At 40.5% G+C, this 27,961-nt stretch overlaps 1 protein-coding gene across 1 annotated transcript; it reads right to left on the bottom strand.

The window, feature by feature from the left end:
* Positions 1–575: 575 nt before the first annotated feature.
* On the bottom strand, positions 576–27,961 carry slc12a4 (solute carrier family 12 member 4). Its single transcript, XM_061814636.1, has 24 exons — positions 27,661–27,961; positions 16,306–16,400; positions 16,100–16,231; positions 12,803–12,949; positions 12,220–12,274; positions 11,983–12,113; positions 10,683–10,924; positions 10,365–10,579; positions 9,602–9,766; positions 8,638–8,736; positions 8,490–8,547; positions 8,224–8,398; positions 7,996–8,114; positions 7,461–7,559; positions 7,187–7,306; positions 6,991–7,095; positions 6,720–6,888; positions 6,417–6,612; positions 5,249–5,418; positions 5,020–5,151; positions 3,892–3,999; positions 3,633–3,823; positions 1,689–1,822; positions 576–1,600 (listed from the first exon to the last, which is right to left on the bottom strand). The coding sequence occupies exons 1-24, from the start codon at positions 27,788–27,790 to the stop codon at positions 1,509–1,511; spliced, it is 3,279 nt and encodes a 1,092-aa protein (XP_061670620.1). The 5' UTR covers positions 27,791–27,961; the 3' UTR covers positions 576–1,508.

A 27,961-nucleotide genomic window follows, 5' to 3' on the forward strand; every position in this document is an offset into this window, starting at 1 on the left:
CCCTTGTGAGGATAAGCGGCTAAGAAAATGGAGGGATGGATGTACATTTTGGCAACAGACTCTCCTCACTTCACTTTTTAACCACAGGAACATGTTCACTTGCTACGCAGCAGGCCTTAGCTTTCACTTTACACATTTGTACAATCAATTTCACACACACCTATAAAACAGAGTGCAAATAAACAGCTAGTAATGCAACTGTAAAAGGAAAGCAAATGTATTAATGTAGCACATTTCATCCACAAGGCAACTTAATGTGCTTTACATGATCAAAAGCATTTTAAAAAGAAAGAAAAAATGTTTAAAAAATGTACAGTTCAAGATAGACTGGAAAAGGTCTAAAAAGTGAGTTTTTTTTTTTAAACAGAAATTAAAAATATTAACTTTTGAAAGACTGAACCAAACATCCGTCACCAGCTGCGGAAGGTTCAAAGTACATAAAAAGAAAAAAAAAAAAAACTTTCCTTCCATCCATCCATTAGATATGAATAAATATAGAGTAATAGCTTCTTGGTATTTTTTGTACCAAAATAAAATATCTAAAAGAAGAAGCACAAAACATCAGTGCGCAAGAATAAGACTTTTGCAATAAAATTATTTATTATAGGACATCAAGTCACAGAAATTCACTTTTTTATATGTGGGAAGTTTCGTGAAAAGAAAAAAAAAAAAATCACCGAAATACTATTAAAGTAGTACTAAAGTCCTTGGCATCATTAATTTAGAATGTAATAGTGGCTACCATTGTGCGTATTTTTCAACCTTGGTACCTACCAATTCCGCTTTGGGGGAAAACAACAAAAAAATGAAAACTACAATTACTGAACTAATACAAATCTATTCGATTTAATTAATTTTCTAAACTGAATTGACACGAAACATCCACTTCAAAAATCTCAGCATTGTTCTGTCATTGGACAACATGTTTGTAATCGCTTTAAAACACACTATTCTTTCAGTAAGAGGAATACCCGGTGGTTCCCTACATAAATTCTGCTCATCCTGTTAGAAAAAAAAAAAAACTTTTACAGAAAAAGAAATGTACAAACAATAGAAAAATCAGTTTTAAAAAAACAGACAAAGCAATCATCTTCTGCATGCACAGCTCAACACTAAAATGTTGTGTTGCTCTATAGCAGGCAACAAAGTACCTTGCCTTATAAAGGAGAAAAATTAAGTGTCAAATAAATAAATAAATAAAGTGCCGCCCTTCCAAGGAAAAAAAAAAAAATCTAAATCCTCTTTGTCTTTGTGTACACTATACAGGCAGTACTGCAGCTCTATATATTGTCTACTGCATGAGAGAAGGTAACCGACATTCTATGGGCCATGTGGATCTCAAAGGACTGAAATGATCCTAGATGGGAAAAAGGTTCCCTACACTTGCTCTAAATAAAAGGTCTGATCATGATCTTGCAGTATATGAAGACACAGAATTCTAATGCGATCTTAGAGAAGGTAAAGCCTTTTGGTGGAATGTGGGAGGACCTCCATGGTTTGTTGTTTGGTCAAGAGTAGATGGTAATGACCTCACGCCCACCGCCTCGGACTAGCAGCACTCTTTCCAAACCTTCGGTCAGCACTTCCAGAAACTCCATATCTGAAGGGTGCGGGAGGAGTGAAGGAAACAACGACAACAACAAAAATGCCCAGATTCCGTGTATGTTGTCACGGTAGCAAAAGGATACAGTTTTCGTCTCCGTCTGTGTCGCGAGGTGGTCCCGGCATGTTGAGGAGCACCAGCCGAGCATCGTGAGACCTATTGACGATCACCTCGTTCAGCTTCACGGCTGTGTGCATGCGCCGCACGTTGGACTGGTCCCTGGAGTACAAAATGGATTGGATACATGAGGTTTGGACATTGAATAATATATAGAATTTATTTCCACAAATAGCCTCCATTAATCACTGGGTGCTTTGTCCACTTATAACAAATAAACACTGAACATCAAACAGAAACTTCACAAGGAAAAAAAAATTAGGGTAGCACCATTAGGTGGACGTAACTTATCTTCACCATGACTTGTGCCACAATGTGTCGGATTGGATGGTTTCCACAACGCACACACAGACATGGTATCAATAAAGCTGACATTTATTGTCAGATGTACGACCAAGATTCCTACATGCCTAAAAGGCTTTGTTTTGAAATCTACTCTCATCTAGTTTTGTTAGGATTTTATGGGTGGTTTGGGTTGGGGATGGTGGAAGACGTGTTTGTGGTGCGGGGATGTAGGCTATTCTGAAAAGGATTTGGATTGTTGGCAGGGCGGTTATTTGTTGTATTGAGGGATCACAACTCTATATAGATTTTGAAAGGGTTTGTGGTCCTAAACATTTAGGAAAGGTTGTTACCATTGCAATCACTTTGCACTATTGCACTATTTACTCTACAAAGAAAAACATTTAATTTTCAAACTGATCAATTGAATTTAATGAGCACAACATTAAAAGAACTGCCACAGGGACATTTTACCAATGTGTTAAATCACCTCTCTTTTTAACAAGTGTTTGTGAACTGAGGCCACTAATTGTTGAAACTTTTTAGGTGGAATTCTTTCCCATTTTTTCTTGATGTATAACTTCTGTTTCTCAACAGTCTGCAGTCTTTATTGTCGGTCAACCCACTTACCTACCTGGACTGCCAGCATGGCCAGTCTAGTACATGCACCCCTTTATTTTGAAGCCACGGTCTACTAACACAGTAAGGATGTGGCTTGTAAATAATCAGGGATGCCCCTGAAAAAGACATTTTTAAAGACTTTTTTTTAAATATGCATTGGACTCATTTGAGAACAATGCATATTTAAAAAAAAACATCTGTCAAGGAGAGGTTTACCTTTGTTTTTCCAATCATAGTTAATGAATGCGAGTTTGTGTAAAACCAGGGGTCATTTATTTAAATATTGCTATTTAAATATTTGTATTGAAAAAACCTGAGTGGCTTCATCACTATGTGGATTTATTCTTGATTGAGAACAGATCGGGCAACAAAGTATTTGTATGCGTCCAGACTTTTCTACGCTTTGAAACTCTTCCGTGTAAATCTCACCGACTTACTCACCAGATACATGTGTGTATCCAGTTAACTCTCCACTTTCTTTTCAGCAAAAACATAGACTTCGCCATTGAATGAGTTCTCTATGCCAAGTGTCTCTCATTTTTCCACGTATCTTCGTTTATTATCACCTTCTAAATGTTTAACGGTATAGGACAAAACTCTGGGCATTACGCTATAAGAAATATTTTTGTGCCGTCTCCAACCGACTTAGCATTGAAAAATGCTCTGTTCGACCGTCAATATGGTCAGTCACCTGACTTCAATGACGTAGGTGCACGAGCTCTATATGGCTATTGCCTTTCATGGTAGAGTTTTAAGTTGCATATGTAGATGTAGTGACTATGTTAATTGACAATAGTTTATGAAGTTTTCCTCAGCCCACATGGGAATTTAATGACACGATAAAGCAGTTTTTTTTTAACAGTGCTGCCTGACGGATTGAAGGTCAAGAAAATTAAATACGGGTTTTCAACCTTGCCGCTTACATTCAGATTTGCAATACTGCGATTGACATCCCTTGACCATCTTCATCACACATCATAATTCATTTAATGTTGAGAAACTAACTCACGGTTTGAGGCTCATGAGTTCTCTGAAGTTTTCGGGTGCATTGTTTGTGATCTTTCTTTCAGCCTCAGACTTTTCCTTCGTCCAAGTCATCTGAATATTCCCTGGCAAAGGACTGTCCAACGTGTCCTCCTCCTCGTCTGAATACAAACTTCCCATTCGTACCAGCAAGTGTCTGTCCTTAACAAGTTGGGCCTTTGAGGATAAAGGATAGAAGGATTCCAGACCTGCGCATCTTGACAACACTTCTGTGTGTGCATTACCTCTCTCTGCTTCTCTGCGCCGGAAAGTCTCATTTGCCTCAGCATTTGAGATCTCTGCTCCATCATCAGAGTACGCTCATAAGTGTATGCAGAGATGTCACTGTCATGCTGAAATACATAAGTACATTCGTAAATCCATCGTATCGATCAAAAGTCAAAATCGTTGTCTCTCTAAATGCAGGCCTTTTGTCATGACTCTTACTATATTGGATCTCATTAGCTCTTCGGGTGGCCGTGATGTTGTGGCCACTGAACGAAGATAATGTCAAATGACATTTTGAAAACTCGTGTAAAAATTGACCACTACAGTGTTACAGATCAGATCCAGATAAGACCTGGCAAGAGCCAACCACCTACCTATACCTAACCATCCTACCAACTGAACCTAATGACCAACTGATTTACCAACCAACCAATGAACCAACCCACCACCCACCCATCTAACACATTAACTAACAACCTATCAAACTCCTCACCCATCTATCTACCCATGCCACCAAGCAACCAACCACCTACCTAACTAACCACCTATCCAACAAACCTAACCTACAAAGCAAGTGAACAAACAAACTAGCTGAAGACCTAATCAACTGCCCACTTGCCCACCTAAACTGGAAACCATCAACCTATCTCCCTACTTACTTTACCACCCACTTGCCCACACCACCAAACAGCCTACTTGCCGATCTTCTCAACCACCCACCTACCCAACCACTTATTGACCAAGGAACCCACTGAAAAGCCAACTATACACCAATCCCTCCTCACAACCTAAGTCCCCATCCACCCACCCACCTAATCAAGTAAACCGAATAAACTACCCAACCAACCAACTCACTAACAAACTGACCAATCAACCAACGACCTATGCAACTATCTTACCAGCCACCCACAAACTTAACATACTGACCAACCATTCAACCAACCAACCAACTAACCAACTAACTGACCGACCAAACAACCAACCATCCACCTACCTTCCTAATTCCCTATCCCAATTAATCAATGGAGATAAAGTTCCTCCTACTATCGAATAATGTGAATTACAGTCACAAAATTACAATAGGTTCCAAATAAAACTGACACACATACCGCATATTAATCAAAACTGCATCAATCAAGTCTTACCATTTCCACTACTTCCACTTCAGCCTCTATCCTCAGCTGGTAAAGGAATGTTGCTAGATCCTTCTTCATCTGAATGCTATTGTCATCCATCTGGGCTACCGTGAAGATACGCATTCTACATCGTCTCCACACCTACAAAAAAAAAAAAAAAAAAAAAAACACGAATCGAGAACTTATTAACTAAACTTCACTTCAAGTAGCATTATTGATATGATTTGTGTTCTTGTACTTTATGTTGCTTGAGCAGGAAAGGCAGCAGCATAAGCATCCCACCATCGTGGACAATCCACCATACGTCAATGTTGCCGTCAGTAAAGCGCTCATGGTTGCTCGGGTAGAACGACACATTTTTGGGCACCATTAGAGCCAGGTGGGCTGCTGTGGTGCATCGGACCGTGTCTGTGTAGATATGCGAACATGAATGCTATTTAGGGCTTAATTGAATCATAGCGGCCCAGGACATGAGGATGGATAACATCGTCACGTTCATGTCAGGCAGCAATGATCCCATGATATTTACTTCACAGTTCATAATTCAAGAGCAACCTCATAATTAAACAGAAAAAAAACAGAACCTTGCAATGGACCTTAGCAATCTTGATCATATACCCATCAAAAAGCACAAAGATACAATATCTTTGCCATCTTGTGTTGGATGTGCTTTGAAAATAAATCAATGGCTTTGCTTCTTTGACAGGCACAGTACACACTATATAATGAATGAATAGCAGGAATGTGCACAGACATTTTAGAGGCAGATGCTCTATCCACAAAAAAACACGTAACGCAAAATGATACAATTAAGAAAAACAGTAATAAACAGTATGTATTTATTTGTCAATAACACAACTATTAACAGAGGAGTTGAAGGGAAGGTACAGTGGATATAAAAACTAAATGGAAGGCGGGATCATGTATGTAATTCTCCCAAGGACTAAATATTAATGAACGAAGAAAAAAATGGGCTGCAGCAAAAAGGACCTTTTTTTGGTTCAGACAAAAAGGGCAGTTGCTTGCGTACTACTCAGTGACTATGTGTGTACGTGCCCAAAGTGGTTAAAAGGCTAAAAGTTTGAATATGAAAACCATCTAGTATGTCGCTAACAAAGCTGAGGCTGGAAGTACAGTATAATTTTTGAACTTGTTTAATTTGTTATGATACAATCTAAAAGTCAACAGGCTTGTTGTTCTGATGAAAGTAAGAAATCTTTGAAGAGAAGAGAATTTCAATTGCTCAAGCACTGAGAAGAAAAACTAGGAATGCAACGTTTGACTTTAAAGTTATCTGAGTAGTCTTGATTGAGATAAAGACAGAAAAATTCTTGTTTCCCACCAAGGGAACCAAGGATAAATTGGATTTCTAGGAGCAAAAATGCAACTGTGTTTCAGGGCCTTACTAATAAATGTCTTCCAGGCTCGAGGGTCCTCACTTTGCCTCCAGCCATATGGCCATCCCATCATCACCGTGTTGTGCTTCATCCCCCCAAGCCCACAGGACTGGATCAGGTGAACAATGCCCTCCCTCACCTTGGTCGCCACCACCACTTGGCAGAAACCCTTGACCCTCTCAATGTCCATCATGTTCTTGATGGTCTGGTAGGATAAATCAATCAATCTTGATAAGTTAATGCGTCTTTTATCATGCGCACAGTTTAATTCATACACAGTGAAAGTTTTGAGAAATCATTCCTTTCATTTACCTGTTCCGCTGCTTGCAGTTCCCCGTAACTCTCCAAGAAATTTCCCTGGATGACAGATCCTACTATGGTCAGGCCCTTTCCTGCCTTAAGCTGAGAGGCAAAGGTCAGCAGTCGAGGATATTTGATATGGAGGTCTTCATCCAGCTTTGACAGAACTAACAACTGAGGTCTGTTAGGCATAGTCATGAGGGTCATAATTACTTTTGTACCAAGAATATTGGGTCTTATGTAGATCAACTAATAAATAATGGGAAGACAAGCATAGCTGTACCTCCAATTCTTAGTGTGAGGGGGTCCGACTTCTAGCCTTAACAGAGCATAGCGTGCACCACTAAGGGATAGTCCTCGGATGCCATCCCCCCACTCCTTTTCCGCTCTGTTTTTGTTTGTACGAGAAGAAAACGACAAGCCTTACTTTCATTCTAGCAGTATAGAGGACATAAGATCCACTCAAACTTTGGACATACCCCTGGTACTCTATGTATTTATAGATCATCCCAGCAATCCCCATGGCAACAATAGCATAATACCAGGAGGAGATGAACATCAGGGCCAAGCACATGCTCATTCCAAGGAAGGATAGAGTCCTTTTAGGAAGCATGATAAAGAATACATTGAGTCTTGTACAGGCAACCTTATTGGCCAAATCACGCTCATTTGATCAAATATCGCTATACATGATATCACAAAATCCCTATCAAGCTTTACAAGTGAAATGAAACAGTTTGAAGTTGTTCTCACCAGTGATAATATCTGAACCTCGGCCTCCAATTTGGGGTGCGCAGCAGCGTTTGCACGGCGCAGGCAAGGTTAACAAAGAGATAGCACATAAGGAAAAACCTGGGGGGGGGGACAACACAAATACATAATAATACAGGCAAAACACTACGATTCTGTCATTTCTAAAATAAAAATGATGGTATTTTAATTGACATGGCTGCATAGTTTGGACTTGTCTCACACTACTTTTATCACTGCAACAGTGCGCCTTTATTGGGGTTTAATGGGGTAGTGACCCACCAGAAACAGCGAATGGCATAAAAGTGAAAAAAGCCCAGAGTGCCAGTTGCCATCCACATTTTAATGAACATTACTGCCACCAACAGGAAAGAAAGGAAACCGTATCACCCAACGTGCATACCATTGTAAAGTATTCATCTTTATGGTTTGATTTTTTTTTTTTTTTTTCAACAGCTTTCATGTTAGATTCATTTTATTATCATTATTATTGGTGGGATCTACAGTACAAAGGAAATACATCTGCAAGTCAACTTACATGGAAAGGATTGGAGCCACCATATCCAAGGAGGCAATCAAGATACCAAGTTCAGCTATGAGGCCAGTCAGCAATAAGGCCCATGTTGGCTCACCATTTGTCTTCCCATGTCCAAACACCTGAAACCAAGACAAATAATCAAAAAATCAAATATCCTGCATGGATTCTCTGGCAGGTTCTAAGACTTCTAGCAATAAATTTATAATCCACAATGAGGAAATGCCTCACTCTGAGGAAAGGGATGATATTGTCCTTGGCGATGGCCTGGAGAAGTCTAGGAGCTCCAGTGAGCGTCTGCAGACCAGCTCCCACCGTAGAGAAGAATGACCCGATGACAATGACCCAAGGGGACGGCCAAGACAGAGTTCCAACCACCAAATTCTTCCTAACTGCATCACCAAATCTGAAAGTACATACTGTGTGTGTTTAAAAAAATGCACAATAGAACATGATAAATTCAGTGACTGCTCGCATTAGGATTCAAATGGACTTACTTGTCTCTGAGGACCACCCCTTCAACACAAGCCCCAAATAGGATAACAGAACTTAGATCTTAGAACAAAAAGTCAAGGTACTATGATCACAGCTGAAGAATTTACAACCAAAACGTTTGACTTGATATAGTCACCAAAATAAGGATACAGACAAGAGTAGTGGTGGTAATAGCTAAAATGGTTCCAATAGGGATGGACTTTTGAGCGTCTCGGAGATCTCCAGATCTGTTGGAGCCTGCCATGATGCCTTCAAAACGACAATGTAAAGATTATTCTTAATGTTCAATGTATTTGTATTTTACAGTAATCATATGAAATCCCAATAGTACATATATGAGCTAACAATAGCCATGCAACTGGGGCATTGATCTACCAGATCCAGCAAAAGGTGTGGTGAAAATACCTTGCTGTGTGTAAGAGCCCCTACTTCGTAATATGTATTTATGCCACCAAGCATGATTTTTCAATCTGGTATTTAATAGCCTTTGCATTTGACTTTTAAACAGTCGGTAAAGTGGAATTTTGCTTTAACTGTGAGTGCTTCAAGCAACAGCGACATATCATCCCATATTCATATAATTACATATTAAAATATTAAATGTTTACAATATTTGTTGGACAGCGACATTATCGTAAAATACAACTGGATGGGTCTGCATGGTAGACGACTGGTGGGTCTCACAGTTCTGAGAAGTGGAGTTCAAATCCTGGCCGCGCTTGTGTGGGGTTTGCTTGTTCTCCCCGTGCCAAAAATATGCAGGCTAGGTTAAGTGAAGAACCTAAATTGCCCAGAGGTGTGAATAGTTGTTTTTATATGTGGTGTCCAATTAGTTGGCAACGAGTCCAGGGTGTACCCCGCCTCCAGCCCGAAGTTAGTTGGGATAGACTCCATCATTCCCACGATCCTTGTGAGGATAAGCAGTTCAAAACATGGATGAATGGATAACAACTGAATGGGAGAAACGAGCGGTGAATGTTAAAATTCACATCCTACCTACTCTAGTCATAGGAAAATTCTCTTACAAACACAACGTGATCCAGTCTCTCATTGTATTGATACCACCTGCAGAGATGGGAACTCAGATCGTAACCCGTTTATGACATTGTCTTACCTGTGGCTGATGGGAAGAAGATGCCCACCAGCAGCGTGAAGGACGTGGCGATGTCTGCGGACACATACATGCCAAAGTTCTCCAAGGTGCCATGGGAGCCCACAGACTCTAGTCCCTGCTTCTCGAGGATCTCCCCTTTCTGCAGGTAGTCGCCCCACATGTTATCTAATAGAAGCAGAATACCGCTTTTTTAAATTACCTCACCCAAGCAGATTTTGTTCTCATGATCGAATGTTAGCAGGGACAAATGCGTTCAAGGAAGGACCAGTAACATTTTTTTGATGATCTGGGTCAGAGTGATGTTTTTTCCCCCTCAGTGAGTAATATATGAATCTTGATTTAATAGTACATTCACAAAATATGTGTGGGTGCAAGCAACCCTGGGGTTGTACAAAATGGGAATCTGAGCAAAATTTTCTGGACAAATATGGCTCTAAAGTTAAGACTTCTGAATTCAAGCTGTGTCATGGAAGACCTAATTGAGATTTTCATTCACCATTAAAGGATCCAATATGAGCTTGTGTTTTGTTTTTTTCTCTTGGAATATGTGTAAACAATTTCCATGATCCAGGGAGACTGAAATTAGATAATCATGACTTGTCAAATTTAACGTAGAATGTTTTATCAATAAAACATGGTGACATAAAACTAACACAACTAACATTCGGTATACATGAAACATACATTTTCCAAACCATTGTTTATACATTTTAGAATGAACTTTTCACACTTGTACACTGCACTGTGGCAACTTTGGGTATACCTCGAAATATTCCACTTGCCAACCCAGGAATGCCCTGGATCTCTGTGACATTATTCTGGAGGAAGTAGTCATCACACTGTGCACTGCTCATGTTCCCCGGAAGGCAGAACATGTCCCACAACTGACTGGGAACTGTGATGTTGCCATTGGTTACGGCCTTTGCACACACATCAAAACGATCTCTAACCAAGGTCCTGTTGCCGAGCATGCAGATACTAATGGAATGATGGAAAACAGTGAAATAAGTTAACCAAAATACTTCAAAACAGCTCTCAGATGGTGCATTGCGGCCATGCCGAATGTTCTACAAAGACTTACGGGAACTCTGGTGGATGAGAGACAGACTTGATTGCGCCGGCATAGATTGAGACAATTGAGATAATGACGCAGGCCAGGAATAGCGAGGCTAGCTTGTTGACATATTTGACACCCACAAAAACCACCACGGCCATGAGACTGAGGCAGATGGTGCCGTAGACGCGCATGTTGTTCAGCACTGCGCTGTCAGTGCTGTGGTGATCTGCTGCATGAAAGATGGCAGCCTGGGGTACCAGATATTTCTAAGTGGAAAAAAAAAAAATACAAAAATAATGTAGATTGACTTTTTAAATTTACATATAACTAATATGCTAGACAGGTTTTGATACTTTATGAAGATTTATTTTCCAGTCATCAAATATTGTGATAAAATTAATATATTCCAAAAACGTTTAATATTTGACCACCTATTGTTTACATTCAATATATTTATTCATAACCTCTAAATGTACCATTATCATCATCATTATATTTTGTGACATTAAATATATATTTGCCCTCGGCCTCACAGTTCTAAGAACCGGGATTCAAATCCCGGATCCTCCTGCCCGATGACAGCTAGGATTGGCTCCTGCACCCTTGTAAGAATAAGCAGCTTGGATAATGGATCGATGGATTTACAAATACATAGAACAATTAATTTAAGTTATATTTCAGCATTAATAAGTATATCTAAATGAAAATGATGGGAAAGCGATGTGAATTATATAATAACTTTAAAATACTTGACTATTATATATAATTCATTATGTTGACTATTATATTTTTAAAATTGTTTCAAAAGAAAATTCACCATACTTTAGATTAGATCATAAAACATTTTATTTTTGTTTGTGATACATTATTATATTATTTACCCGATTAATTTACTGTGATGCCTCATACATAGCCAGGAGCTTTTGCAAGAGGTTTTTAATCATAATAATTAACATAAAATCTTGTTTACATGTTCTCCGTACAGGAAATAATTCTCTTCAAACTTCATTGCAAAATTCAGCTTTACAGGTGCCAGCTCTGCCCTGCACTGACAACTACTAAACACATCACATGTCAATCATAGGAAAGGTTACAGTCACTTCAGGATATTTTATTTCTCCCAAAGGAGAAAAGAGGGATGTGTCATTGAGGCGAGACACTGATTTATCTATGTGGATGATGTAGATGATATGATGTCTCCCACAGCTGAGGCCACTATTTGAGCAAATGATTCTTCACAGAAAAGTATGCTGGCATTTTTAACTTCAACAAATGTTAATTTTCTAACATAATCAAATGTGGTTCTTCTATCCAAAAAACTAACCAAAAATATTTCAATGGCTCCAAGGATGTACATGGCGGAGGCAAAGGTGGTGCCCAGGTAGAAGCACAGCCCAACAGCTCCACCAAATTCTGGACCCAGAGATCGCGAGATCATAAAATAGGCCCCACCAGCTAAAAAGAGGAAACACTGTCACAATCCACTAATCCACATGCTTCGGAACAGTTTTATGTAATTTTTTGGTAATCTTATCTGTGGCCACAGTGATTCATACGTTACCTGGAACAACACCATTTGTTGCAATGGCACTCATCGATATGGCTGTGAGCATGGTCTGCAAAAAGGACAGGGACATTGCATTAAAAAATGCTTGGCCCAGATGTTGCCATGGAACATCCGTCTGGCACGCCAACATCCACCCATCAAAGTGATGCTCGGGCACATCGTTTTCCAAATGGCTGAGCATAATCCCACTTGAAATAATCAATATTTTAATGGTGTGTCCTGGAAATACATACAACTACAACATTGATTATGTAAGGCAGTGGTGGGCAATGGTGGTACGCTTCTGCAGAAATCCAAGCAAAAGTGGCATTTTTTTATATTACACCACAATCAATACAGAGAATTGTTGAAGTATTACCTATCTCGTGCTCTTTGTATTATCTTGGTAAAAGTGGAATTTTTAATATACCTCTTGTATTGGGCAGGCGTACCTAATGTTGTATCCGGTGAGTAGGTTCTATTGACTGGTACCCAGTAGGAAAGGGCCCATGACCCACATTAGAGGAAATGCTGACCCAGCATATTAGCCTACTTCTTGTGCTTGTGTGTGTGCCTTTGTGCATGTGTGTGTACTAACACAGGTGCAACACATGATGACAATCAGCAAGGACTGCATGATGCCGGCCACCCCAACAATCCACGTCAGCCGCAGGAAGAGGATGACCCCGAAAATGTTTTGTAGGCACGGCAAGTAGACGCCCATCAGAGTGCCCATGTTGGGGGACTGGGGAGGCAGAGGCAGTGACAGAGAGACAGAGAGAGAGAGAGAGAGAGAGAGAGAGAGAGAGAGAGAGCGAGAGAGAGAGAGAGAGGGGTGATTATTGAGCAATTCAGGAAACAGTATTGATTAGTGTACTCTTTAAAAGGTCAGTGCAGCATGTTACAGCTTTCATGAACAGTGAACCTATCCATCCATTACTCAACCATTTTCTAAACTGCTTTGACCACATTAGTGTCTCAGGTGATCTTATCCCATCTGACTTTTGGGCAAGAAGCGGTGGTATATGCTGAAATGGTTGCCAGCCAATTGTAAGGCACATACAAAATAGATCTATGAGCTATTCAGAATCTACGTTGAATCAAACAAAAAATTAATTATCAGGTACAAAAAAATTAAGAGCCAAGAATGAACAAATACTTGCATACGTTTTTAAAAGACATATTAATGAATAAATATAGCACACCAAAGAGACATCTATAGTTGATAAAATTAGTGCTGCAAATAAACTAAATGAGACTATAGAAAACATGCCAGCAGTGTTAATATCACATTTGCACATTCAGAACCACAGGAAAATATGAATCAGATTATCGTCGGGATTAGAAACAATACTGAATGAAGCCTGCCCGAAGAAAGCCGGGATAGGCTCCAACATGCCCACAACATTAATGATGAAAAGCGGCTCAGAAAATGGATGGATGGAAAAACAAGTGACATACTGCATGCACAGCTGCACTGGGCAGAGGTGGAAGAACAGGGGTAGCTGGGAGGGACGTGCCCTCCTATTTTTTAACCCGTGTGCCGCTTTTTTACCCTGTCCCCCACAATGTGCGCAGTAAAAAGTATCCAAGGAGCGGGAAAAAGTAACTTCTGAGCATCCAAACATGCCCTTTAAGCAGCCAAAAGTGCCACAAAAATATTGTGCTTCCATGATCTTGATGAATACTAGAATCTCCTAATGCCCCTTTGTCACACTACCCTTGTCTGTCATGTGTAATTAAAACTACATTACTTTTAACCATGTTACCTTAAGTTCTAGCCTAACTTCTTATTACACTTAAATAATGTGTGTCCATATAGTCACTCACATTTGACGAGCGAATTCGCACCCGCACGCCATTGCGCTCATGAATCTCCACAGTCGAGCACGAAAAATCACGCGCATAAAATTTGTTACGAATAGAAAAATTTGATATTGAAAGACGTCGCTCATTTTGTGTAGTCTGCTCCTAGACAATCAGTATACCCGGAAACCGGAAATGCAAGTTAACCGTACTGAGCATGTACGGAAGTGATGCCAAAAGCACATGTTTCGAGCTGCTTCACGTACATTTACGTCGAATGTCATCAACATCATGAGCCATGTCAAAGGAAATTCAGTTGCACCAGGGGTGCTCAATGCGTCGATCGCAAGGCAGTTTTGGTTGATCGTGTGATGGCATGCCCAAAAAAAAAAAGATGTTAAGACTATCATCCAGCTTGTCGCCTGATTCAGGTGTGGCCAATAAGTCGAGCGCACGCACATAAAGGCGCGTTCTAGCAGGCCAGCCTCCTATTCATGGCAGTTGGAGCGATGCTCGTATGCACCCCCTCCCTCCCACCCAAACGCGCCCACTGCCCCGGCGGTCGATTGCGAGAGGCTGGTTGCTTGAAAAGTAGATTTTTTGGGGTGGGGGAATCTGGGCACCCCTGAGTTACATTGAAAACATTTCTGGTATATAACACAGGTAATGTTTCAGTATCTAACGATAATAAATATGAGATTGTGATTTACTTTGACTTGATCTATGTTCTAATGTTAGACTAGTTTGTCCTATCTAAATGCAGATGGTCATTTTCCCCCATGGTATGCGTTATCTTGAAGTTGAAAACTTTTCCCCTCTCCATGCTTTAGGAAGATATAGATCATCTACTGCTAGCTTTCATCAATGGATTGGCAATAGATAGCGCCGTAAATTACATGACATTATAACAATACATAATGATGAAATAAAATGATTTGATTATATGAATATTTAGTTTTGAAAATTAATGTCTATTGACCTCTTTAAAAATGTCTGTCTCAGTCTGTGCAGTGTCAAATTATAATTATGGTATTAGGTAACAATTACATACTCGGGTATAACAACTCAGTAAATTTATTTTAAGGTCTTGAGATTCCATCCCTAATCACACCTGCAACTTTATATCTGTGGGCATAACTGACCACACAAATGTGAGTGACTGCATTAAGGATGTAACATATTCACAATACCACAAAATTGCAAAGTGCCCTGATATCGTTGTAATACACTGATTGGCTGACTGGCCCACAAGATCAAAAGGTTGCATTGGGAGGGAATCAGGAAAAAAAAAAACACCCCCACACAGAGTCCCTCCCAAAGCTTCAGGGTAGCCACTATGATGGTCCGAGTGTCGCGTCGCAATCGATTGGCCGTGAGGCACTTTGCTGTTCGCCCTGGCCTTCGTCCCAGCAAGCACTAATCCACGGGTTGGCATCGGTATCTAGTGCACCTCCACTTTGCAAAGCTGCATCCCGGCTGTCAGCAGCCACTACAGGGGAGCCCCAATAGCCTGCACTCTGGGGCCTCCACCATTGCGCCGCTTGGCAGACAAGTGCCGCCAAATTATTTCAGAAGATTGTAACAGCAGGACTTTTTAGTGGTATACTAGTGAGTTTTTTTCTCAAGTCCAAAGTCGCGGGTGAAAGAACAGACAGAAAAAATAACGATTCTAACGCCTCATCACAACATGTCCCTCTGCCAATACATTACAGTATTTCCAAAAATGAAATCTTGTCTTTTTGCACCATCTGTACCGTGAAACATACTGCAACAACATATGAGCCTTCTTGCAATACCATGATCGCTCACAATTTCACGATAATTATTGTACCATTAGATGACTGTCGTGATAAAACTGAATCATGAGCTATAGATATCGTTATCACCCCTAGTGTCCATGAGTTAGGCCTGAGTCCAAGGCTGACCATTTTATTGTTCCAGAGTTAACTTTCAGACATGAGGGGCTCCTCTGTATTCAAACCAATCATGCCGAATAATCTGTCAGCGAGTGTTCATACAAAACTTGGCCAGGAAAGCCATCAAAGTGGATTAATAATGTTACCAGGCGTCTTTGGACTGTTGCACTGACCTTGGGAGTCTTTCTCCGAGAGGCCTCAGCGCTCTCCTCCTCCTCGTGCTCCTTTGCTCCCTGGGTGATGTTTGTGTAGCTGACCAAGCGACTGAGTAGAGAGGACACCTTGGGTCGAATGTCCAGCTCTTCCTGAATGAGGGAAACAGTTAAATAAAATCATTGCTGTTATTAGAAGTTGATGGACAAACCAGAAAGTACAGTACCTCAAACAAAGCCAGGTTCCTGTCATAGAAGTCATTTTTCTTCTTCTCATCAGGACTGTTGAGGAACGGGCTGTTCTCTTTGTGATTGCCAAGTCCTGTGATTGAAAACAAACAATACAAGTTAGAAAGTCAGTAATTTAAAGCATGTGCTTTGGGCATTTTCCACACATACAGTACATCAGTCATTAATTGCTTCGCATTTAAAAGAGAGATGTCATGGGATGCATGCTGAAATCATGAGATTAGAATTATAGCATCCCGGCCATCGACATGTATGATCGTAGCGCTTTCATACTCCCATAGAATCTTGAATCTTTCCAATCTACTCAGAGCTTTAGAAAGCACGTGCAAACAGATTGACTAAAATGCAACACTCCTTATATGCTATATTTATATATGCTATATGCCAAATTTCATTGTACAGGGAAATCTTATTTTTACTTAAGGATATTTTATTTGATTATTATTACCATTATTTTAGTGTATTTCATATTTTATGTAGAACAAATTGTTACAGCTGCAATTGTTGTTACATTGAAAGAAATAAAGTTGGCTATCCCTCGAAACAAAACTATCATCCATCTATTTTGTGTAGCACACGTCCTGAATAGCATTACAGCTGGACTGGAGTCTGTAATAACTGATTTCGGGTAAGAAGCAGGGTACACCCTGGATTGGATACCAATGAATTACATAACACAGAGGAGAACCAAACACTGGAGTCATAAAACACAGAGGAGCAAACATACTGTACATGTAGAGTTAATGTATATGCATCCATGCATTTTCTGAGCTGGTTACCCTTGCAAGAGCCGCACCTACCCCTAAACTGGTTTCCCCCCAATCGCAGGGCACATAGGAACAACCACTTTCATTCACATTCACTCCTACAGGGAATTTAGAATCTTCCATCGTGCATTATTTTTTAAATGTGGGAGGAAATCCACGTCCCTGAAAAAAACCTGCGCAGGCATGGGTAGAACATGCAAAGTTCACACTGGTGGGCCCAGGATTTGAACCACGGTCCTCAGTAAATATTACCTAATGACATCAACAACACTCATAACCAGTGACTGTTCAGCCAAACAGCAAACGGCATGCAAAATGAATGATTGCGTCTCAGTCTTTTTTTTTTTTACATTTTATGTGTTCAGGAACTTTATCCCAAAAGGGGTGAAAGGGTATTGTGCAGCTGTGGGTTTTCAGCACTAGCACGTAGTACTGCCAACCTGAGGGGATTCAGGAAAAATACACCACCAAGTACATGATCGGGTTGGGTTTACACGTAAACTCCAACCTTCAATTAGATTAAACTCCACACAGGAGCGCTTGTGCCGAGATGCAAAACAGACTGCTCAATTCTTAGGAAGCCCATGCTAACCTGAAGCAACCTGATACAAGCTGAAACTATTCTTATTTGGAGCTAAACTACTCCTCTACCCGTCAGGTTTGAAGGCAAACTTCTCCAGACTGTACTGTATGCTTCAGCTGCCTTTACAAATGGGTTCATCGGAAGCCACTATAGCATAGGCTCCTGTATTGTTCCTAAACATTCTTTACCTGTGAGTTTTGGTTCTTACTGAGACCCAACTTTCTGGCAGCACATCTGGCTTCATATAGTTGAAATTGATTATTGATAATAATGAAACACATTTCTAATGTGCATGTATTAAAAATTTAACATCTATCTATTTTTATCATTCCAGTTCTTAAACAATGGGCTGGGCTAAATCGCATGCTGTACAGCCTTACAGTGAGGAGTGCAGCTGCCATTTACAACATATGGTTCCTTACCATGTAAGGAAACACAATATTATATCTAGATATATTTAATTGAAGTAACACACAGGATGGCATTTAACCGAACCCTGCCTAGAAATGTATACATGCAAATGTACTAACCCTAAATGATAGCTACATAAAACTTTGTATCAGCCTTGGAAAAAAAAAAGTTTTAGAAAATCTCCTGCAGCACCAGTAGTCAATAAATGTCTTCTCCTCACTCACCTGTGCTCAGTGTTGCAGTGTTGCTGCTACTGGTGTCACTGAGGCTCAGCATAGTTATGTTCTGCATGCTGCAGTCACATCACCAACTACTATCCAGGACACCCGCTCACCCTGGGTCAACACCCACTGCGGGGCCGGATCCAACACGTAGCCCATGAGACAGTGCTCACTGATGCAGCACAGAGCCTCCCGTTATCTTACGTGAATGCACCAGTGTCTCAGTCTCAGTGAGATAACATACTAGAAGACAAAACTAGGAAAAGCATGTGTGTGATGGATCACCATTAAAATGCTTCCAAAATGAGTTGCAGCAAGATGAATTAAAAATAAAAACACAGCACTGTCATCTAGTGTCCATTTGTAGTCAATGCATTGAATCTAAGCTCAATTTTAAGTCTGCATTAAATGTGTACCATTATCTGGTTCATTTAAGTGCAGGTGAGGAATAAATCATACTTTCAAATCTTCACAAACTATAATATTATAGCAATACTATACTTTATTAGACTCCTTTGCAATTGGTCCCTAGACTTTTAAGCTTAAAAAAAAAACCTACCACTAAATTAATCTCCTCTTTTTCAGTGCATTTGAAGTCAAGTGTATTTGTTTAGCCCTTAATCACAAGAGTCTAAAACGGCATTGTAGGCTCACATTCCACAAAGCTCGATGACATACCCTACTCTATAACCCTATCAGGCATTGAAAGAAAAAAAAAAATTAAGGGGCAAAAAGAAGAAATCTTGAGAAGGGACCCCAGGTTCCCAGAATCCCCTTTCCAGGACGACCATGCAATTTTTTATAACAGTCTTGTGCTGGACAATGTGAATTAAAACACCATGTGAGTCATGTGTTGATTAACAAATAGTTGGAAAATAATGCATAGATTTTTTTTTTTTCAGTAACATGAGTAAAACTAAGAGAAGACTCAAATAAAATCTCATTTGGAAGGGATGATGCAGGACTTTTGTATACTGTCACAACAATAACTTTCACAATAAATATATTGTTAAATTGAAGCCTCTCAAAACAGCACCTTAAGAGTAAACACCCGGGATGTTGTATTTTAAACCATCGCACAAATTGAGTAAACTTACCTGTCATGGGTTTAATTGTAGCTCTCGTGTAAAACTGACTGTCAAAAAAAGTGTTGCTGATCACCCCAATGTCAGAAAAGTCACACTCATTTTCAGTGGGAGCTTTGACAAACGCACAAACAGATCAGTTTGCAAGAAGAGTTGATATTAGTTTGTCACATCAATTTCAAAGAGAAAAGTGCACAGCTACTACAAAACAGATTTCTTTTAAGAGAACATCTGGGTGCAAAACAAGATGTTTTGTTGCCGCTGCAGTCTGCACTCTCTTAACAATGTGAGTATCTATCAGCTACTTAGTGGAAAAGTTTATCTGCTAAACTTCCCCTATAATGATTGAATTAAAGGTTTAACACTGAGAGGTAGATTAGCTCAATCCACTTCCTATTTAATATGGTTTCTACTCCGCTGGGTAAATACTTGCTTTCCTGCTACTACTATTCACCAGTCGCCTTCCAATAATAGGTAAACTGCCAAATTTAGCTATCTACGCTAAATAATGAGCTTTAATTTAAACACAACACATCTTTTCTCTGGTAGAAGCCATGTCCCAAATAATAGCCAGGTGAACATAAATAAAGAAACTGCACCCTAAACAGTGACCAAATTTTCTCCCACTCATAAAAAAAATACCTAAAAATACAACTGTGATGGGTCTCATCACCAGAAGGGATGAGACAGACTACAGGAGTGAGCTCAGCCGCTTGGCAGGGTGATGCGTGGACAACAATCTCTCCTTGAACGTGGAAAAAAACAAAAAGTTTTTTGATGACTTCAGGAGAGCGCACTTCCAGCATTCTCCCCAGAACATTGATGATGCTGAGGTGGAGAGGGTGTGCAGGGATCCTGGGAGTGCACATCACAGAGGATCTCTCCTGGATCAGCAACGCCTCAACACTAGCCAAGAAAGCTCAACAGCAACTCTACTTCCTGTGTAAGTTGGAAGAACGAAAACCCCTGGCCCACATCATGTGCATTCTACAGAGGAACCATAGAGAGCATCTTGACCAACTGGATCACTGTGTGATAAGACACCTACCTTACCTCCTGCTACTTGGCTCTCCATTGCATAGTGAGGGTAGCTAAGAAAATCATTGAAACCTCTCTTCCCTACGTGTAGGACATTTACACCACCCTCCTCACCCGCAAAGCCTTCTACGTAGCGGGGGATGACACACCATTTGTCACACAGCCTCTTCAGTCTGGTACCATCAGGGAGGAGACTGCAGAGTCTCCAGACCAGGACTAGCCAACTAACAGTTTTATTCATCATCCTGTCAGGAAGATGAACTCTATGCACGCTGTGCTCCCTTGACCTCTTCTGTCTTCCGCTAACCTGAAGTCTGATGTCCCCCCGAACACACACACACACACACACACACACACACACACACACACACGCCAGACACGAGGTCACACCAGCCACTTTAGCAGCGTTGACGTTTTGCTATCTTATTTATAAATGTTTTATTTGCCCTGGTTCTCTGACATTGATTATGCACATGTAACCTGACCTTTGATATTTGCACGTTCAATTAATACTTTTTGTACAGTGTAAACTATACGTTTTGTTTTTGTATTGATTTACTTATTTGTAGTCTTTTGGAGCGATGCTGGCCATTGAATACCATAATTTAAACCTTCTATAGGTTTTAAGCATATTGAAGAATTGACAATAGATACCTGTAACCAGTCCTCCACCATGCCACCTTTTTGCCATTTTGTTGTCATGAAAAAAAAATAACAAAAAGCAAAACAGACTTGTGAAGTTAAACCTAAAGGGGTGGGAAACCATAAACAGAAGTTGCCAAGAGTCACATCATCCAACTGCAAATGCCCCACCCTTTGTGGTGGATGTAGGGGAGTGATCTGCTAGCTCTGCCACAATGACTGCAGTGTTATAGCAGGGGGCTGTTTCTGGGCCCGACAGAGCTGTGTTCATAGGCTGAGAATGACGTTAAATTGCATCATTTCCAACTTTGTATGAGCTCAATAAAATAAAATAAAATCCATCTTCTACAGTGTGACCTTAATGCAGTCACGACTGAACCTATCCCAGATGGTTTAGGGCAAGAAATGTGGTGCAACCCTGACTGGTCACCAGTGATTTGAAGAGCACCTATAGACAACCAACTATTCATGTTCACATTTTCACCTACAGAGAACTCAGTCTTCAACTAACTTAAAAAGCATGTTTTGGGGTTTGGGGGAAACCCAGAGTACCTATACATGCAAATACAACACAGGAAAGCTTGAACAGAGAATCGAACTCAACTTTTTTGACTGTGAGGCAGACATGCTAACCAGTAGTTCACCGAGCTGATACTCTATTTCCAAAATATTGTACATACTTTACATCTATATTTCATTGATGATAAACCGTGTTGTATGAAATAATGCACCATAATACCAGGCTAGTTACCGCTTAATACTAGCTCACTTCCATCCATCCAGTTTTAAAGCCACTTATCCACAGATAGTCGTAATTTCGCTTCACAATTTGTTAGTGAATTAAAAAAAAATACATTATTGAGGTTAGTGATTATTATTATTGCTGCTGCTGTTGTTTTAACATGAATATCATAGTTGTTGAGTTATTTTTACACATATATACCACATCCCCAAACCCCCGTCGGCCGGCATTTGCTACATGTCTGACAAGCAGCTGCCGAAAACTGTGCACTGTACTTACCAGATTCAAAATGCCTCAGAATGGTCTGTTTTGGTTCGGCTCGGATGGCCAATCCCCAGATGTGTGGGCAGTAACTTTAGCATCGCAGCTGCACAAAGTGTTCAAAAGCTGTATTAATTGCATCACTAGTATGCCGTTTTTTTTTTTAATTAAATTGGCAATGTCGTCAATGACAATGATATCACAGTAATGAAGTTCTGAGTTAGTGTAGGAACAGAACAAGCATCCCAGGAGTAAACTGCATATGCAGGCTACAAGCTCTAGACACGTTTAAGGTAGCTTGACCGGCTGGCTGCGATTTCAAGGACAAGTACTACAGAATATAAACCCATGTGTATCCAATTCAAGAGTGACCAATATTGTGTGATCATTCTTTAATTATGTAAACAGTTTGCCTTTCATTTCTACAGTTTTGACACTATGTTCTGTTTTAACCCGATCGGGTATTGACCAATAGTAAATACAATACATTCAACTTCATCTTACACTTAATGTCACTCAAGACAAATGAGTAGTCATCAACATCAAATCAATCACACTTTTTGACACTTTTGAAGGATAAAAACTAACCTGAATTCTGTGTCTTCGTGACAAACAGAAAATTAGCTTATTTTTAAAGCTCAACATTGTTTTTCCACATGGGATAGTAAAATGTACAGAAGCAATTTGTGTTTCACTTAGTGGTCATTATAAGATTTCCAATGCACCTTCGACAAGTTAATGCAGTACTGAGTCTGTGGAGTCAAGTGAATGGAGGACAATAAGCGTCAGAGAGACTTTGCTACCCGCATGTAAGCTGAACAGCACGGCCACATGAAGAGGGTACCCTGGCTGGTGTTCCAGCTTGAATCGTTCAAATGTTGTGTGGTGGTTTTCGATTTATTCAGCCACATTTCAGCAACAAAACGATCTCTGTGTAATATCTGGGCAAAGTTTAATATTTAGGGGATGGAACTTTTGATGGCAGGAGGACATCGGTGCGATGTATGCTTGCTGACTGGGTACTTCCATTCTACTGTGTTTTCCGGACGATACATCCCTCCGGAGTACAAGTTGCACTACCCATAAAATCCATAAAAACAAAGATACAAACATACATAAGTCGCACTGGAGTAAAAATTTGAATATTTTGGGGAAATTTATTTGATAAATTCCAACACCAAGAACAGACATCCATCCATTTTCTTCACCACTTATCCTCACGAGGGTCGCAGGGAGTGTTGGAGCCTATCCCAGCAGTAGGCGGGGTACACCGTGAACTGGTTGCCAGCCAGCCGCAGGGCACATCGAGACAAACAGCCGCACTCAGAATCACACCTAGGGGCAATTTAGAGTGTCCAATTAATGTTGGATGTTTTTGGAATGTGAGAGGAAACTGGAGTGCCCGGAGGAAACCCATGCAGGCACGGGGAGAACATGCAAACTCCACACAGGCGGGTCTGGGCTTAAACCCAGGACCTCAGAACTGTGAGGGCAACACTTTACCAGCTGAGCGACCGTGCCGCCCCAAGAATAGACATGTCATTTAAAATTTAAATGAAGATTTTAAAATAAAAATAGAATAGAGGCAACAACAAGCTGAATGGTATGCTTACATTACATGACAACTGAGAACGTGCCTGGTACGTTGACATTATATAAAAATCACTAAAAAACACAATATATGGCCGCGGACATCCTGTCCTTAATACAGTGCAGTCGTCCTGTCCCATGTGCAGAAAAACACCCCCAAAGTATGATGGTCCCACCCCCATGCTTCACAGTAGGGATGGTGTTCTTGGAATGGAACTTATCATTCGTCTTCCTCCAAACACGGTTTGTGAAATTATGACAAAAAGTTCCATTTTGGTCTCATCTGACCACAAATATTTCTCCCATGATTCCTCTGTATCATCCAAATGGTCATTGGCAAACAGGTGTCTTTATGCAGCAAACGACCTCACACAGCTACATCTGATTCAGGATAATACATGGAGCGGAGGTGGATTTTAAAGGCGGACTAACAGGTCTTTGAGGGTCAGAATTCTAGCTGAGAGACAGGTGCTCAAGAACTTATTTGCAACTTTATCACACAAATTGTTAAAAAAAAATAATAAATTTTGATGTCTGGATTTTTCTTTTTTGGTTTTATCTCTCACACAGTGGACATGCACCTACGATGAAAACTTCAGACCCCTCCATGATTTCTCAGTGGAAGAACTTGCAATATAGCATGGTGATCAAATACTTATTTTATTCACTGTATGTTACAGATAAACGAGCCTAGGTAGCCCTCTTACAGTTGTCAGTGTGAAAAGAACCGAAAAGCAACTCAAATAAATGGATGGATGTAATAATGTTAATAATTTCACATATAAGTAGCTCTGGAGAATAAGTCGCATCCCCGGGCAACCTATGAAAAAAAACTGCGAATTATAGTCCGAAAAAAACGGTAGTCACTGATGGTGTAGAGGTACATTTGCTTGACTTGACTGAAGGCAGCATGGTTTCAGTTCTCTGTGAATGTCAGCAAGAAAAGGTGCTGCCCATTTTCCATATGCCCTCCGTGACTGGCAACCAGTTAAAAGTGTAGTCTGCATTTGGCCTGAAGTCAGCCACGATAGGCTGCATGCAGCACCAGCAGGATTGAAAATGGATTGATGCACATTTCCATTATTACCAATACAAAAAATAATGAAATTCATCCTGTGTGCCACAACGGATTATGCACGAGCTTTCATTGTGATGTACATTTTCTCAGTCACAATCATGAGAACACATTGACATGTTCAGTCCATTTTTCTGCCATGAATTACATTACCTAAGATAAAGAAAACTGCAAGTCTGCAAGTAAAACCCAATGTCAGGCACACAAAAACATTGAAAACAACTACATTCACTATGCCACGAACCGAAGCGGTCCTCTACCACATCTCTTGCATTGTTAACATTCTTGTAGTACATCTCTATGGCCAACGAGCAAACGGTTTACACGACCTTATAATAGCATGCGCCTATTTTCCTTATTCCCCAGTCTCACTTCCTTTTTCAGCAGCATGTAGTCATCCAAACAGCTGCCCGCAAACTGGGATGTCATCGCTCCGGGAACCACAGCAACAAGTGAAGAGGGCTCTCAGTGCGAAACACTCCCAGAATCCTGACTTCGCTGTTTCAGTGGGAATAGAAGCTTTTATGCTGCGTCACATTTCAACGGTAGTTTCATGTTGCATTTTTGTGCAATCCAATAGCCTTTAAATGTCTTCATACTTTATGCTGTGCTTTCGCAACGCACTTCAATGTATAATGTGTTTAAAGACTCTTTACAAGTATAATAATAGAAATGTAGAAAAACTTGAACTGGCAACAACTTTGTTTTTTTATTTTGATTTTGTCACCTCTGTGTTTTAAAACTATGGGCTGTAGAACAGTGGATGACTGGTTAGCAAATCCTCCTCACAGTTCTAAGGTCATAGGTTCAAATCCAGGCCCCAGCCTTCTTGTGTCGAGTACCCATGTACTCCCCGTGCTTGTTTGGATTTTCTCCATATTCTGTGAGTTCTCCCCACATTCCAAAAACATGCATGGTAGACTAAGAGAAGACTCTAATTGCCCATACATGTGAATGTGACTCCTTTATCTCTCTGTGCCCAGTAAACGGTTGAGGACTAGTCAAGGGTGTACTCTACCCTCTTGCCCAAATTTAGCCAGGATAGGCCCAAGCATACCTGTGACCCTAGTGAAGATAAGTGGTACAGGGGATGGATGGATGAATTGCTCTTTTTTTTTTTAACAAACTTACTACTACCCAGCTTACTACAACTTTTATGATGCATCTTCAGTCTGTCACAGTGAACATACGGTTCAGTTACGAAATGAAAAAAAAGGGAGTCAGTGTGTGGGTTTGTACAAAGTTTAGCCTTTGGTTCTGTCTGATTCATTTCAAAGACTGCACCCAGTGTGTCTTTTATTCCATAAAATGTTTTCTTTCCTTGAGCCCATGTACGAATCCCACATAATCATACTCTTCTTGCCGTGCTCCCGCTCTCTCTTTGTTTTGGATCCTCAGCCCTCCCTTTCTTGTGTGAACAGGGTGGAAACACGTGAGTGACAAGCTGAGGCAGAAATCTGCTGCAGCCCATTTTGGGAAAAGCAAACGTTCCTTTGGTACAAAGACGAGAGCACCGTCTTTTCTACCAGGCGCCTCTTGAGGCCTTTTGGTGGTGGGTGCTTTCAACGCAGCCCTCCCACTTCCATACAAGCGAACCCCACTTTGTGTAACGCTCAGCACTTCCCAACTATCTCTGGTTCTAGTTTTGAAACCTCTAAACATTTGTATACTTAAAGCTAAAGGTTTATGTATCCGTTTTCAAAGAACCGCACTCCTGAACGCACCCTTTAAATATATCCATAACTGTGCAGGGAGTTCATTGATTGAATTCAATGATTATATATTCATGCTACTCGAGTTCATGAGCGTTAAAGTATACGCACAGTTAATAAGGAAATATTGTTTTTCATAATTGTCTAATGAGTGGCACATGATTGGAGTTATTTGTGTTTCTTCTTCCGTACATGGTCTCGCGTTGTTTCAAAGATGCGCTCTTGCTTTTATTTCTGGTTGGTACTTCCGTGTAGTTGAGCCCAAGACGTGGAAACTGAAAAGACGATATACGACTCTCGACTTGGCGGTCATTCCAGACCTTTTATTATAAAAGTAACAAGACGAAAAGATATTCATGATCACCTCACAGCTTGAAGACCTTTCAATTCCCTGTTTTACGGCAACAGCCAATGAGGTATTTTTAGTTTTCTGTATTATTTTAACCTCGTGAAATTGTCAACTGTGTAGCCACGTTGTTCTTTTTTTCATTTATGTAAATAGTTTGAATTGTATCGTTTTGTAGTTTTCACAGTACCACTTAAGATTGGATGTCTTCAATAATATGTTCAAGAAAACTGCTTGTGTTGAAGAAGAAAATGTTTTTGCTTTTCAAAGTTCTTTGAAAATGGATACACAAACTTTTAGCTTAAGTACTGTATTTTGTATGTATTTTGCCTAACATGGTTGAACCTATTATAATCACAGGTACTTCTAAAGGTGAGACAACATTTCTATACCAAATACTATTTCATAATGATTTACCAGTTGAGAAGGGTGCAGTTTCCAATATCAATTTGTTTTGCAAGGAGTATCAACAAGTCAAAAGTTCTGTCTCGGAAAGTTGCTGGACTGGATATTAATTGGCCATGTTTTCCCCAATTTTGTGTTGCTTGCTCAAGGGTTGGCAGATCTAATGATTTGTGTATTCTGGCAGAGAGTAAGATGGTAAAAAAAAAAAAAAAAAAAAAAAGTCTATAAAACCATGAACTGCTTGACGTGTACATTATTGCATGTGAACTGTTCATGAGGTCTGGAATATTGGGCTTTCCCCAGGAAACTCGAGCGTTAACCTGCTAGTATTTGTAAAAGGAAGGGCGCTTGAAAAAAAAATCCAACCAGCTGTTCAAGAAGAGGGGAAGACATGCTGAGCTAATTCTGCTCCAAGTATCCCCAATTATTCAAAAAGTTTGACTTGAGCGACTTACCGTCAGAGCTGACAGTGTCTTGGTTATCCGGTGGTCCGCCATCCCCGTAGTCCACCGAGTTGATCCCCTCCAGACTGTCGTAGCCGGACTGGGCTCGATCTCTCACGGGTACCACCGTGAAGTGAGGCATTTTTTCATCTCCGCCAAACTCCAGCTGGGCATAGCAGGCTAGCTGATAGCTCCTCTTCCCGCTAATGGCAACTACATTCCACTAGCCTGCGCACACTTCCTCCGGACAGGGTACGCTTGCACTCCCCGCCCATGGGCCGCCCCCTCTCCTGAACTGTTTTTGTGTGCGTGA

The sequence above is a fragment of the Syngnathoides biaculeatus genome, chromosome 3 (genome assembly GCF_019802595.1).
Source record: "Syngnathoides biaculeatus isolate LvHL_M chromosome 3, ASM1980259v1, whole genome shotgun sequence".
In the NCBI taxonomy this organism is placed as follows: Eukaryota; Metazoa; Chordata; class Actinopteri; order Syngnathiformes; family Syngnathidae; genus Syngnathoides; species Syngnathoides biaculeatus.

What these genes read in the sequence shown, in the direction of transcription:
- slc12a4 (XM_061814636.1), bottom strand. Translation starts at nt 27,790, where the DNA reads ATGCCTCACTTCACGGTGGTACCCGTGAGAGATCGAGCCCAGTCCGGC. An exon ending in AGACACTGTCAGCTCTGACG is followed by an intron (nt 16,401 to 27,660) that starts GTAAGTCGCTCA and finishes TTTCAATCACAG; the next exon opens with GACTTGGCAATCACAAAGAG. An exon ending in CCTCACACTAAGAATTGGAG is followed by an intron (nt 6,889 to 6,990) that starts GTACAGCTATGC and finishes TATGCCTAACAG; the next exon opens with ACCTCAGTTGTTAGTTCTGT.